Source organism: Triticum aestivum, chromosome 7B, assembly GCF_018294505.1.
Source record: "Triticum aestivum cultivar Chinese Spring chromosome 7B, IWGSC CS RefSeq v2.1, whole genome shotgun sequence".
NCBI classification, from domain to species: domain Eukaryota; kingdom Viridiplantae; phylum Streptophyta; class Magnoliopsida; order Poales; family Poaceae; genus Triticum; species Triticum aestivum.
In genome coordinates this window covers 737,994,609-738,006,958 of record NC_057813.1, presented here as the reverse complement: position 1 = coordinate 738,006,958, position 12,350 = coordinate 737,994,609, and the positions used below count along the sequence as shown (strand labels likewise).

General features: G+C 43.1%; 2 protein-coding genes across 2 annotated transcripts; one reads left to right on the top strand and one right to left on the bottom strand.

Annotated features, from left to right (window-relative positions):
* Positions 1 to 5,438: 5,438 nt before the first annotated feature.
* LOC123162955 (BTB/POZ and MATH domain-containing protein 2-like) lies at positions 5,439 to 7,187 on the bottom strand. The gene is made up of 2 exons (XM_044580722.1): positions 7,041 to 7,187; positions 5,439 to 6,808 (listed from the first exon to the last, which is right to left on the bottom strand). Exon 2 carries the CDS (start codon positions 6,312 to 6,314, stop codon positions 5,727 to 5,729), a length of 588 nt encoding a protein of 195 aa, XP_044436657.1. The 5' UTR covers positions 6,315 to 6,808; positions 7,041 to 7,187; the 3' UTR covers positions 5,439 to 5,726.
* Positions 7,188 to 8,082: 895 nt separating this feature from the next.
* On the top strand, positions 8,083 to 9,102 carry LOC123158680 (BTB/POZ and MATH domain-containing protein 2-like). The gene has a single exon (XM_044576581.1). The coding sequence runs from the start codon at positions 8,083 to 8,085 to the stop codon at positions 9,082 to 9,084; it is 1,002 nt and encodes a 333-aa protein (XP_044432516.1). The 3' UTR covers positions 9,085 to 9,102.
* Positions 9,103 to 12,350: the final 3,248 nt, after the last annotated feature.

Below are 12,350 nucleotides of genomic sequence, written 5' to 3'. Positions count from 1 at the left end.
GATGGAATTACTCACGCACGACGGTGAGCATCATGAAATTGGTGATGGAGGATGGTTAATGATGACGACGGCGACGAATCCCCCTCTCCGGAGCCCCGAACGGACTCCAGATCAGCCCTCCCGAGAGAGATTAGGGCTTGGCGGCGGCTCCGTATCGTAAAACGCAATGATTTCTTCTCTCTGATTTTTTTCTCCCCGAAAGCCAATATATGGATGGCGTCGGAGGGCCACCAGGGGGGCCACGAGGTAGGGGGCGCGCCCCGGGGGGGAGCCCACCCTCGTGGACAGGGTGTGGGCCCCCTGGTCTTCATCTTTGGCGAGGATTTTTTATTATTTATTCTAAGATATTCCGTGGAGTTTCAGGTCGTTCTGAGAACTTTTATTTTCTGCACATAAAACAACATCATGGCAATTCTGCTGAAAACAGCGTCAGTCCGGGTTAGTTCCATTCAAATCATACAAGTTAGAGTCCAAAACAAGGGCAAAAGTGTTTGGAAAAGTAGATACGACAGAGACGTATCAACTCCCCCAAGCTTAAACCCTTGCTTGTCCTCAAGAAATTCAGTTGACAAACTGAAAGAGAAAAAGAAAAACTTTTACAAACTCTGTTTGCTCTTGTTGTTGTAATATGAAAAGCCAGCATTCAAGTTTCAGCAAATATTATGAACTAACCATACTAACAATAACACAAAGGTCTCACAATTACTCATATCAATAGCATAATCAGCTAGCGAGCTATAATAACAAAACTTGGATGACAACACTTTCTCAAAATAATCATAACATGATATAACAAAATGGTATCTCGCTAGCCCTTTCTGAGACCGCAAAACATAAATGCAGAGCACCTTTAAAGATCAAGGACTGACTAAACATTGTAATTCATGGTAAAAGAGATCCAGTCAAGTCATACCCAATATAAACCAATTATAATGAATGCAAATGACAGTGCGCTCTCCAGCGGGTGCTTTTTAATAAGAAGGATGATGACTCAACATAAAAGTAAATAGATAGGCCCTTCGCAGAGGGAAGCAGGGATTTGTAGAGGTGTCAGAGCTCGGTTTTAAAATAGAGATTGAATAACATTTTAAGCGGCATACTTTTGCTGTCAACGCAACAACTATGAGATGACGATATCTTCCATGCTAAACAAATTATAGGCGGTTCCCAAACAGAATGGTAAAGTTTATACTCCCCCTCCTCCACAGGCATCAATCCATGGCTTGCTCGAAACAACGAGTGCCTCCAACATTCAACGGGTCCCAGGGGGAGTTTTGTTTGCAATTATTTTGATTTAGTTTGCATAAAGCATGGGACTGGGCATCCCGGTGACCAGCCATTTTCTCGTGAATGAGGAGCGGAGTCCACTCCTCTTGAGAATAACCGCCTAACCTGGAAGATAAGGGCAGCCCTAGTTGAGACATGAGTTGCTCGAGCATACAAAACAGAATTTCATTTGAAGGTTTGGACTTTGGCACATACAAATTTACTTGGAACGGCAGGTAAATACCGCATATAGGTAGGTATAATGGACTCATGTGGAACAACTTTGGGGTTTAAGGAGTTTGGATGCACAAGCAGTATTCCCGCTTAGTACAGGTGAAGGCTAGCAAAAGACTGGGAAGCGACCAACTAGGAGAGCGACAACAGCCGTAAACATGCATTAAAATTAATTTATACCGAATACAAGCATGAGTAGGATATAATCCACCATGAACATAAATATCATGAAGGCTATGTTGATTTGATTCAACTACATGCGTGAACATGTGCCAAGTCGAGTCACTCAATTCATTTAAAGGAGGATACCATTCCATCATACCACATCATGATCATTCTAATAGCATGTTGGCACGCAAGGTAAACCATTATAATTCATAGCTAATCAAGCACGGCACAAGCAACTATAATCTCTAAATGACATTGCAAATATGCTTACTTCATAATAGCTAACTCAGGAACGATGAATCATCATATTTACAAAAACAAGAGAGGTCGAGTTCATACCAGCTTTTCTCATCCCAATAAGTCCATCATATATCATCATTATTGCCTTTCACTTGCACGACCGAACGATGTGAATAATAATAAGAGTGGACGTGCATTGGACTAAGCTGGAATCTGCAAGCATTCAATAAACAGGAAAAGACAAGTAATATGGGCTCTAAGTTAAATAAACAACCATGCATATAAGAGCCACTTCAACAATTTAATCATGGTCTTCTCCTACTGACCCCCAAAGAAAAGAAAAGAAAAGAAATAAAAAACTATTTACACGGGAAAGCTCCCAACAAGCAAAAGAAGAATGGGAAATATTTTTGGGTTTTTCCTTTTTAATTACTACACCAAAGAAATAAACTACTACTAATTTTTTTTGTTTTTCTTAAGATTTATTAAACACACAAGAAAAAAGCAGGAAAAAGAAAAATAAACTAGCATGGATATTACAGTGAAAGAGTATGAACACCGACATCTAGCAATGAGTGTGTGTGAACATGAATGTAATGTCGGTGGGAAATACGTACTCCCCCAAGCTTAGGCTTTTGGCCTAAGTTGGTATATTGCCAGGGATGGCCTGGCGGATATCCGTAGGTGAAGCTGGGGTCGTACTGCGATGCAGCGGCTATCGCCTCCTGAGCTGCAGCGTAGCGTCGAGCTGCCTCCGCTCTCTTCTCGTACTCATCTGCCTCCTCTCTAGTAATAATATATCTTCCTTTTGTCTGAGAATCAAAGAAGGCAGGAGCAGGAAGAGTAACATGGACAACATGTCGTTTGTTAAAGATTAGTCGATACTGGAGAGGTGGTCCAGTCCTTTCAACAAACTGGTGGGAAACCATAGAATCAAAATCCAAATAAGTAAAGGGTAACTCCATATCACTCTCTCAAATGTCTATCTCAAGAAAATTAGCTAAGCGGGTTGCATAAATCCCTCCAAAGAAATCTCCGTTATGTCTATTATGGTGCAACCTGCGAGCTACAATGGCTCTCAAATGATAAGATTGGTCTCCTAACACAGCACTTCTGAGAATGCTGAGGTCAGGTGCACACATGTGACATGCTTCATCTTTAGCATTAACGCTTCTACCTATAAAGAGAGCAAAATAATGTATAGCAGGGAAGTGAATGCTCCCTAAAGTGGCTTGCGTTATATCTCTAGATTCCCCCACAGTTATTTTAGCAAGAAAGTCTCTATATTCAGATTTAGGGGGATCCCTGACACTATCCCAAGATGGAAGTTTGCAAGCAAGAGTGAAATCCTCTAAGTCCATGGTATAAGATTTGTCATAAAGGTCAAACATGACTGAAGGAGAATTACGTGAAGATGAAAACTCAAACCTCCTCACAAATGAACTTGTGAGATCATGGTACTGGGGGCATTTGTCAGCTTCAAAGTCCTCAAGACCGGCGTTACGCAGATACGCGCTAAATTCTTCTTTGATTCCCACTTGATTCATAAAATTTTCCGAAGGCCATTCACAGGGCCTCACAGGAGCGTCTCTTGGTGGTTCCTCGTCAGCATCACGTATTGCAAGTTTGGGACCCTGTTTCCTTGAAGAGCCACCTTGGAACATCCTCCTAATCATAATGTCTCCTTTGAAAAAAATTTGAAATTTTTAGTAACTTCAAGTAAAAGTGAACCAATTTCAATAAAATTGATAGCAACTACTCCCACGAGTGCTTAGAGCCTAAATCAAGCATTAGAACTACTTGTGACCATATGAATTTGACATGCCAGCTCAAGAACATGATCACCTATGCAGCATAAATTTGCAATGAATAGAGCACTAGAACAAAAACTAATTGGACCAATGGAGGAGTCACATACCAAGGAACAATCTCCCCAAGCAGTTTTGCGAGAGGTGCTTTGAGCAAGGAGATCGAAAATCACAGCAACCGGGGGTGGAACTCGTGCTTGAGTTGGTTTTTCGTGTTTGTGTGAGGCCGAGGAAGAAGATGGGTGCAAGGATAAGTGGAGGAGGGCCACCGTGGGCCCACGAGGCAGGGGGCGCGCCCAGGGGGGTAGGGCGCGCCCTCCACCCTCGTGACCAGGTGGCAGCTCCCCCCGCGGAGATTTTTGCACAGTAAATTCTTAAATATTCCCGAAAAAATCATATTAAATTGGCATGGCATTCTGAGGACTTTTATTTCCGGGATATTTTTATATTGCACGGATAAGTCAGGAAACAGACAGGAAAATACTATTTTACTTTATTTCTACTAAATAATAGAGAATATAAAGAGGGTACAGAAGGTTGTGCTTCTAGTTTCATCCATCTCATGCTCATAAAAAAGAATTCACTAACAAGGTTGATCAAGTCTTGTTAACAAACTCATTCCGATTAGCATGGAACCGGAGAAATTTCGAATATCACTATGTTACCTCAATGGGGATATGGACATCCCCAATAATAAGAATATCAAACTTTTTCTTGACAGTAGGGAGAGGAAATTCAAAACCTCCAAATATAATCGATGGAATTTTTCCAATAGAGTTGATACTGTAAACCTGAGGTTGTTTCCTCGGAAAGTGTACCGTGTGCTCATTGCTATTAACATGAAAAGTAATTGCCTTTGTTGCAATCAATAACAGCCCCTGCAGTATTAAGGAAAGGTCTTTCAAGAATAATAGACATAATATCATCCTCAGGAATATCGAGAATAACAAAGTCCGTTAAAATAGTAACGTTTGCAACCACAACAGGCACATCCTCACAAATACCGACAGGTATAGCAGTTGATTTATCAGTCATTTGCAAAGATATTTCAGTAGGTGTCAACTTATTCAAGTCAAGTCTACGATATAAAGAGAGAGACATAACACTAACACCGGCTCCAAGATCACATAAAGCAAGTTTTAACATAATTTCTCTTAATGGAGCATGGTATAGTAGGTACTCCTAGATCTCCAAGTTTCTTTGGTATTCCACCCTTAAAAGTATAGTTAGCAAGCATGGTGGAAATTTCAGCTTCCGGTATCTTTCTTTTATTAGTAATAATATCCTTCGTATACTTAGCATAAGCATTTGTTTTGAGCACATCAGTTAATCGCATACGCAAAAAGATGGGTCTAATCATTTTAGCAAGCGCTCAAAATCCTCATCGTCCTTTTTCTTGGATGGTTTTGGAGGAAAAGGCATGGGTTTCTGAACCCATGGTTCCCTTTCTTTACCATGTTTCCTAGCAACAAAGTCTCTTTTATCATAACGTTGATTCCTTGATAGTGGGTTATCAAGATCAACAGCAGGTTCAACTTCTACATCATTATCATTACTAGGTTGAGCATTATCATGAACATCATCATTAATATTTTCACTAGATTCGTGTTCATTACCAGATTGTGTTTCAGCATCAGACATGGAAACAAGTAAGTGGTACCCGCTGACACTGGGGCTGGCAGTTGAGATGTCAGCGCCGAGGCGCCTGCCCTTGGCGATGACAGACACACCAGCGAAAGATATGACAGAATAATCTGCAGTATGTTGGATAGTAGTCCACGAGATCGATCAGATCAAAAAACAATGAACGCACCGTGCCCAAAAATTTGTAGCACCGAGATCCATCAGTGATCCAATGGCACCCACCCCTCAGACTTGTTCAACAACTCGGCTGCTGGATCCAATAGTTTTCTAGATCTAAGTCAAACAACCTTCATTCTCTTTTCCTTCTGCAATGACAAAGAGTAAACAATGGAAGTGGGAAAATCGCCGGAATATGTAGAGCTAGCATTAATATGAAGTCCTACCACCGCCCTCATAAGAGAGGATCATGTCTTTCATAAGAGAGGGGCAACCCCTGCACAATTGATCAAAGCCGTCCGTGTCAACCACCGCCCTCAGGTTGTCCGGACACTGGAGGAATTTGTAGCACGCCTTCCTCAGCCCATTGCAGTCGTGCTGCTCGGCAAGCGCTAGGATGGTGGTCGCAGTACCCACTTCGATGTGCTCGCACAGCTCCCTCTCGCACATTGCCTGGAGTCTTGTGAGGTTGTACCTGTCCGCCGCAACGAGCAGGTGCTGCAGCAGGTCGCCCTCGTTTTCATCCAGCACCAGCGTAGGAAATGAGTCACTGTAGATGAACCCAAGCATCGCCTTGAACACCGCAGCGTCCATGTCCTCTATCTGCACAGTGGTGTCCGTCGATGTGCCCTCCTTCATGGGCCCAAAGAGAGCTGCTCTAAAGACCGTAGACCGGGCCGCGAGAACACATCGATGGGCGGCGAAGGTCTCACCACCCACATGGAAGACCACGTCGGTGCCCTCCCCTGCCAGGAGAAAGTCGATGAAGTTCTGTTGCATGTCGGACGGAGGCACCATGATGAAGGTGGAGTCGCATGTTGGATTTAGGACCACGACGTCACACCGGATGGTGAAACTGTCGTTCTTGAGATGTTTGTCCAACACTGCTCTCTTGATGTACTTAATCGCATCAGTGTGTTGGCCTCGTAGCTCTAATTTTTTGCTACTATGGATATGCGCCGACTCTTGCTTGTAGGTCTCGTCAACGAAGCTGAACACGACGTGCGCCTTCACAGGTTCTGCAGTGGAATCCTTTTCCTCATTGAGAAAAACACAAAGTAGTATATAGCCGTCTTCATCCCGGTAATAGTTGTCGGGGTTATACAAGATTTTTCAGCAGCATCAACCAATGGTGAAACCGTGAGATAGTAAGGGTTGGCGCGTGCGCGAGTGGTCTTGGACGACAATCAAGTGATACCCGCTGACACTGGGGGTGGCAGTTGAGGTGTCAGCGCCGAGGCGCCTGCCCTTGGCGATGACAGATACACCAGCGAAAGATATGACAGAATAATCTGCAGTATGTTGGATATTAGTCCACGAGATCGATCAGATCAAAAAACGATGAACGCACCGTGCCCAAAAATTTGTAGCCAAAGCAGCATTAAATAAGATTAAGATTGACTCTTACTCCTCACGGATCTCACAATCGAATAGAAAGAATTAAACTGAATTGGAAGTACAATTTCTATAGGTATATAAGATAAACGTCGACAGAGATGAGTGAAAATAACCATTAGTGCTAACCTTGCCTAGTTACCAGGGCCGCACAAGATTTGCTGGGTGTAGCATACTGGACGCCTCGCGACGCCGGCTAGACAACCTCTAGGGCATAGAGGGCGCCGGCAGAGTCCTCTAGGGCATAGGACGAGGCTGATTCGCACAGACTCTAGCGAGGCGAGGTAGCACGGGCCGGCCCATTTAATTAGCTCGTTGCCTTCTACTGTATAAGGTTTTGGAACCTTGTTCCATGCCGGTTTGAACCAGTTTGCCAACATCTAGAAGGTTCAGGAACATGTTTTTTTCTCTCTTAATTTTTGTTTTTTCTCTTTCTTTTTTCATTTAATTTCTGTTTTTATAAAAACTAATAATTTCAAATAATGTTCAACATATACAAAAAATCATATAATGTCTTCAAAAATTGTGCCCTTTTCCAAAAAAGTTAGGCATTTAAAAAATCAGGCTTTCAAAAATTCTCAAAAATTCCAAGTTTAATTCATGCATGCTCATGTTTTACAAAAGACGTTTGGAATTTTGAAATTTCTTAATCTTTCCAAAAAACGATCCAAAATTCGAATTTTTCTTCAGGTTTGGAAAAAACACCCCAAGATAAGAAAGAGATTTCTTGATACATTTACAAAAAACACTCCAAGATAAGATAAATTACAATCACAGCCTTGAAGGTGCTTGTCAAGATTGCCAACTGCCGCCTATCTCCACCACTGCGGCAGCGCCGCTAGAGATAAGAGAGACAACAAACCATCATAACCTAACCCAAAGATGCACCACCGCGGACAGAGCCGCTTTGTGAGCCGAAGAACTCGTCCGCCGTGTACAGCAGAACCTTCTCCGATGTTGGGTCCACCAGCACTTGATCTGCAGCCTTTCTTTCTTTTTGTTTGAAGAAAAATGGAAACAAGACTATCTTCCCAACTAATTCTAAGGAATAAAACCACGTGATGTGCAAAGAACAAAGCTAGTGCTCTCCACGTCAAAACTCGATCTTGCTGGTACCTTTTTTTTTCTGCTAATGATCTGGCTGGTACCTATCAGAGCAGATCCATAAATCATGTCTTTCACAGGTCAATCCATCTTCACCGGCGGCAAGCTCCTCGACGATGAAGCCACCCCCATCATCAACGCCGGCGCGGCCAGTGGTTACCACTTGCTTGTCGTTGAAGGCCACTCGCGCTGCCGCGGATCCATATGCTCTCGCATTTTCATCATCGGAGGCCAACGTTGGCGCATCTACTACTTCCCCCACGCCGACGGCGGCCTCATAACACTTCAGCTTTGCCTGTTAGAGGGCAGCGTAGATCCGGTGAAGGCACAGTTCGAGTTCACTTTCGTTCAAGAAAAAGATAAGAAAGAGCCGGCACGTTCACGTATCCATGGTGAAATATTTGAATTCCGGGGCCGGTACGACCACCGTCAGAAGGTTCTGAAAAGAGAGGTCTCAGAGAAGTACGTCAAGGACGACCGTTTCATCATCAGGTGCGATGTCGTGGTCGTCAGAGAACCGCCGTCCATGCAGGAAAATTTCACTGAACTTCTACTTTCTGGGTTGGGCACGGACATTGTGTTCGGGGTCGGTGGCGAGACGTTCGCCGCCCACCGGTGCGTACTTGCGGCCCGCTCTGCCGTCTTTAGGGCGTTGCTCTTCAGCCCCATGAAGGAAGGCACGCCATCGACCACCTCTGTCGTGCAAATAGACGACATGGATGCTGCAGTATTCAAGGCGATGCTCGGGTTTATCTACGGTGACTCTCTGCCGGATGAGAACGAGGGCGTCCTTATGGAACACCTGCTTGTCGCGGCGGATAGGTATGACCTCCCGTTGCTGAGGGCGAGGTGCGAGGAGATGCTGTGCAACCACATCGGCGTGAGCACCGCAGCGACCATTCTGGTGCTCGCCGACCAGCATGGCTGTGACAAGTTGAAGACGGCGTGCTATGGTTTCCTCGGCTGTCCCGCGAACCTGAAGGCGATCGTGCAGACTGCAGGGTTTGAACATCTGCAGAGGAGCTGCCCCCGTCTAATGAAGGACATTATCCTTAGGATGCTGCCCTAGTCTAAATAAGTAGCTCCTCTTAATACAACAATGCCTAGCTGTATTCTACATTTTGTTATCTTCTATTCTTACATATGCATGATTGCATTTCTAGTACCCACACAATGGAGGGTGCATTAATCGGTTGTTAGATAAAATGGATTGTTAATCATATATGTTTGGATACCTAGTATACTTCCAGGCCATTTTGATTAGCTATTGGATAACCGTAGAGAGATCTAACCGAGAGACGGTTTAGTATTTTGAATTCATGATCCATCCCTTTATCTAATGTGAGCACACAAGAAAACTATAAATCTCCCAAGATTTGGCTACAATTGTGCCGCTATTGCGGATGAAAAATCTCAGGGCTAACTGCCTCTTATCTAAATCGCCAGAAATGGCATTGCTATCGCATAATTTTGCACCTGCCATGACAAGGTCCATCGACCGTAATTTTAGTCCTCAGCAAATAATCACACTTTTTTTTTACAATGAGCACATCAAACTAATACAAGAGAATCCATGTTAAAATTAATTTTCTCTGTCAATTATAGTTTGCACATGACCGCAAAGTTTGCCAAGCTAGACAGTCACTCATTCTAGAATCATACTCACATATATCCATTAAAAATTCTTCTTATTTTTCGTGTTAGAAAAAGAAAAAAGAAAACAATTTTGCATGTTTGATACAATCTATATTTTCGCAAAATGTATAATAATTAATTGTGTTTTAGCTACCCATGGATGCATGAAGATAAACTACCTCGGGCCAGTAGGACAAGGATCATGCCATCTCCAGCACAGAAGATGAAACCCTCCATTACCGCGACTACCGTGATCTTTCGGCATGATCAATTGCTAAGTTTTGTTGGAATATTAGGGAAATCCATGATTAATTTCAGTAAATAACTCATGACTAACTAGCATGCAACAATCTAGCATACTAGATGAACAGGAAAACATGCACATCAGCATCGCACATGTAACAACAACTACTAATACAGTCATGAACAAATCACAATTAGTACTTCACTGCAGTCGATCGTTAGCTAATCATCTCAAGCAATCCGGTAAAAGAAAATTGTATAATGGTATTGTCTTGTAGAAATGCTGGATGACCGGATGTGGTTTAAGGAACCAATGAACTTACCTTTCCCCCCTAAGTAATCTGGGTGGGCATGTGTCCCCTAATTGCCCATCACAACAGCCCACATCGCCCTAGCCCTGTGAACTCCTGTATCCTTACGTTGATGTAGCATTGCTCAGCGAACTTGCGTAAGGATAAGGAACTACACTGCACATGCAATGAACTAACAAACACGGCAAGAGGCAAAAACGAAGTGAAAACAACTTTTCTTCTACTTTTTCTTAAATAAAAGGGATTACTCTCCCAATTTAATTAAGGAAATCACTATATGTTTGCACAAAGTTACGAAATGCAGCATGTAAAGAAATAGTAACATCCTGGAGGATACGAAGATCCCCTCTTGCCGGAAATTTCTATGAAACATACACACACATGCTACAACGTAGCCAAGGTATGAAACTAAAGAAAGCAATTCATTGCAAAGTAGACGACGCCATCCACGAGTGATCGAAGGGCGTCCACCCCTGCAAAACACGTAGGCTACTGTGTCCAATAGTCTTCTAGATCAAAGTCGAAGAGCCTTCATTCCCTTTTCCTTTTCCTTCTGCAATGACAAAGGGAGTAAATAAGGCAGGTGAAAAAATTGACGGAATATATGAAGAGCTAACACTAATATGGTGAAGTCCTACTTTGCTGGTAGCACGCCAAGGATCATGCCCTTCATTATAGTGAGGCAGCTCCTGCACAAATCATCAAAGCCGTCCATGGCCACCACTGCCCTAAGGTTGTCCAGACACCAGAGAAACTTGCAACACGCCTTCTTCAACCCGTCACAGCCATGCTGCTTAGCAAGCCCTAGTATGGTGGTCACCGTGCTCACATGATGTGCTCACAAAGCTTCTTCTCACACATCACCCTGAGTTTTGGGAGGTTGTACCTGTCTGTCACGATGAGCAAGTGCTGCAGCAGGGCGCCCTCATTTTCATCTGTAGCCATCGCTGGAAATGAGTCACTGTAGATGAACCCAAGCATGGTCGTTCCTTCCTTCCTTCAAGGGGCCAAAGAGAGCTGCCCTGAAGACCGTAGACCGGGCCGCGAGAATACGTCTATGAGCGGCAAATGTCTCATGACTCACATGGAAGACCACGTCAGTGCCCTCCCCTGCCAGGAGAAAGTCGGTGAAGTTCTGTTGCATAGTGTTTTTAGACTGATTTTTTCAATCTTGTTTTATAACAACCTTACTCTTTGTGTTTAGTTAAATGGGGCATTTATTTATTGCACACAATTACATTAGGAGGAGTGCAGCATTCATTAACCCCTTGCTCGGGCATTTTTGCAAAGCTACATCTCTCTGCCGGATGTTTTAGACTGAATTTTGCAATCTTGTTGTATAACAACCTTGCTCTTTGTATTTAGTTAAATGTGGCATTTATTTATTGCACATAATTACATAGATAGGAGGTGTGCATAAAAGAAAGTACAGAAGCTCACTAACCTGTAAAATCAATGAAACTCCACTGCTAAGTACCATATACCTTGAGAAACCTGTAAAAAAGAAATCAAGATTCTTTATATGTATTTGCAATTATATATAATAACAATGGTACCCATGTCCAGGCTTGTGGTTTGTCATTTTTAAATCTTGCAGACAGCCATACATGACAATAACACTAAAAATCTAATTTCTACTATTTGACCAAATTAGGATGCATGGAAGGGCCCAAACTCAAGTAAGCAAAAAAGATGGGTCGACCCAAGAAAGAAAACCCATACCCAATACACAAGCACAGATGCGTCCCCAAGATCATAAAAGAGTTGAATGAATCGCTGAATGGTGATATGGAAGATGACGTGATGAAGACACTATTTGCTATTGCAGATAAAGGAAGAAACCATACCACTACGTTTCACTCATTACATAGTTGATAGAGTGAACACAGAAACAGAAGAGCTGGAGTTAGGGGAGAACAGAGAAATTAAAATTAAGCTAGCGAATGTTGTAGAATTGGTGACGGGCTTGAGGAATGAAGGAGAAGAAGTCTCAATTAACATTGGTAAACTTTTGCGTGGCCTAAAAAACTAGGAAACCCTTCCGCCAGAAAACTCATATCTCCGCTCGTACTACTAATGAAAGAAGTAGGGGTCCAAATGCCAGAACATTCAAAGCTGCTCTCAAAGAGGATATGCTCATCTGCTC